This window comes from Tupaia chinensis, unplaced genomic scaffold (genome assembly GCF_000334495.1).
Source record: "Tupaia chinensis unplaced genomic scaffold, TupChi_1.0 Scaffold000235_1, whole genome shotgun sequence".
Lineage (NCBI taxonomy): Eukaryota > Metazoa > Chordata > Mammalia > Scandentia > Tupaiidae > Tupaia > Tupaia belangeri.
This window is the reverse complement of record NW_006159713.1, coordinates 4,189,503-4,191,547: the sequence shown is the minus strand read 5'-3', so window position 1 is coordinate 4,191,547 and position 2,045 is coordinate 4,189,503. Positions and strand designations below refer to the sequence as shown.

Sequence of the window (2,045 nt, the reverse complement as noted above, 5' to 3'; positions counted from 1 at the left end):
GGACCCGGTGGCTTAAAACTCACGCCGGGCGCGTGTGCGTGCGTGCCCAAGATCCCGAGAGGAGAATGGAGGAGAAGGGATTGCGGCGTGACCATCCCCCCTGGGGGGTGATTTCTCGCTTTCTGTCTCTATGTCTCTCTCTGTCTGTCTGGCGAGCGCACGCGCCCTACAGTGAAAATCTCTCCAAAAAATAAATAAATAAATAAGTAAATTAAAAAAAAAAAATCAAGCCAGGCCATGCACGTGTGTGCGTGCATCCCCAAATCCCAAGAGGAGCATTGCAGAATGGCCACACCCCCGGGAAGTCATTCCTCATCCCCCACCCCGGCAAGTGCACACTCCCTGTAGCAAAAAGAAGAAAAGAAAAATGATGACCACAATAAAATTTGACTTACGGAAGGTCACAGCTGGGTTACCTTCTGCCGAGGCTGAGAGTCCCAGGAACTAGGCTCCAGGCCCAGAGCGCAGCTGGGATCAGTCAGCAACCTTCGCATGGAATGGTTTGGGTCCGATGGAGTGGAATGGGATGGACTGGACTGGACCGCAGAAGCTCTGCCCCCAGGTCTCAGGGCCAAGCTCAGTGCCCGGCAGCAGATCCTGATAGGGCAGGGAGCAGTGCCAGGACCCGGGGCGGGTGGTGGTGTGCTCACCTTGAGGTCCCCGGAGATGTTGGCCCCTGCCAGGATGCCCGTGGCCGAGGGGAAGAAGATGGAGAACATTCCAAAGAAGCTGCCATCCGTGCCCCGCCAGTCAGGAACCAAGTTCTGGACAAAAATGTCCCCTGGAAACCAAGCCCTAGTTAGGACCACCTGCCCTTGCTGGGCTCTGGTGGGTGGCTGGCTACCCTAAGAGCCCCTGCTATAGGAGTGAGGGGTATCACCCGCCTGGTGCTCACAGAGGGCCAGCTTTGTAGGCAGTCTGTCCCTGTCACCAAAGCAACAGCACATACCTCGGTAGCTGAAGAAGCCTTTGGAGGCCTTGTCCTCAGATGGGGGGATCAGTGTCCCCACCAGGTAGTTGGCAAAAGACACCATGATGACAAGGAAGAACAGCACCTGCGCCTGGAGGGTGGAGGACCCAGAGGTCAGACCATCTGGTCCCACCTCTTCTGGGAGTCCCTCCAGGAAGACCATGGCTCCCCAGGCCCCTCGCCGTCCTTTCATCCATTCATTCGACACCCATGATGCAGCAGGCTCCATTCAAGGAGTTGGGGATACAGCAGTGAGCAAGACAGCCATGGCTGCTTGTCTTGGCTGCTAAATAAGTAAGATGGATTTAGAATAAGAAAGGGTTCAGCTCCATAGCCTAGTGGTTAAGGGAGCTGAATCCCACATGGCCAACGAGGTTTGAATCCTGGCCCCAGCAGTTCAAAAAACATGCTGGGCTTGTGTGCTTATGTGCTTGTGTGCCCCAAATCCCAGCAAGATGGAGAAATAGAGAAGGGACTGTGGCATGACCAAGCTCCATGGGGGGATAGGGTGAATTCTCCCTCACCCTCTCTCTCCCTTTCTCTCTCTCTGTCTCTGTCTCTCTCTGGTGAGAGCACACTCTGGCAATTGAAAAGAGTAAGAATGGTGGGTGCGAAGGAACTGGGTTGAGGACTACTTCAGTTTGGGTGGCCTGGAAGGTGTCCCCAAGGAGAAAACACTTGAGCAGAGGCCTAAAAAGGAGGATGAGGAAGCCAGAGAATGAGCCGGGGGCAAGCTGAGTGCATTTGAGAAGGAGAGAAGGGGCCAGCATAGCTGGAGAGTAGAGAGAATGGGGGGCTGAGAGGGGGTGCAGGAGCATGTAGGCCCCCTCTGGCCAAGTCGAGCACTGCAGCCCAATAGCTCTTCTTCCCTTATTGCGTAGGTCTAAGCTTCCGCCTAGGGCTGAACGCGTGGTCCAGATGAAGACCTTTCCCAGCCCACCTCAAGGCTATGCACGGCCATGAGACCTGGTTCTGGCCAATGGGGTGCGAGCAAAAGTGACAGGTACAGCCCCCAGACGGCCCCGCAGAAGGAACAGGCTAAGAAATGCCCTCCCTTTCATTTCGCCGTGTTCTC

The 2,045-nt window shown here is 55.5% G+C and overlaps 1 protein-coding gene across 1 annotated transcript in view; it reads right to left on the bottom strand.

Annotated features, from left to right (window-relative positions):
• Positions 1-2,045, bottom strand: part of SLC12A3 (solute carrier family 12 member 3) — a 50,271-nt gene that overhangs the window by 42,746 nt on the left and 5,480 nt on the right. Inside the window, 2 exon segments of the mRNA XM_006148402.3 lie at positions 651-781; positions 950-1,061. Coding sequence (XP_006148464.2) covers positions 651-781; positions 950-1,061 — 243 coding nt within the window.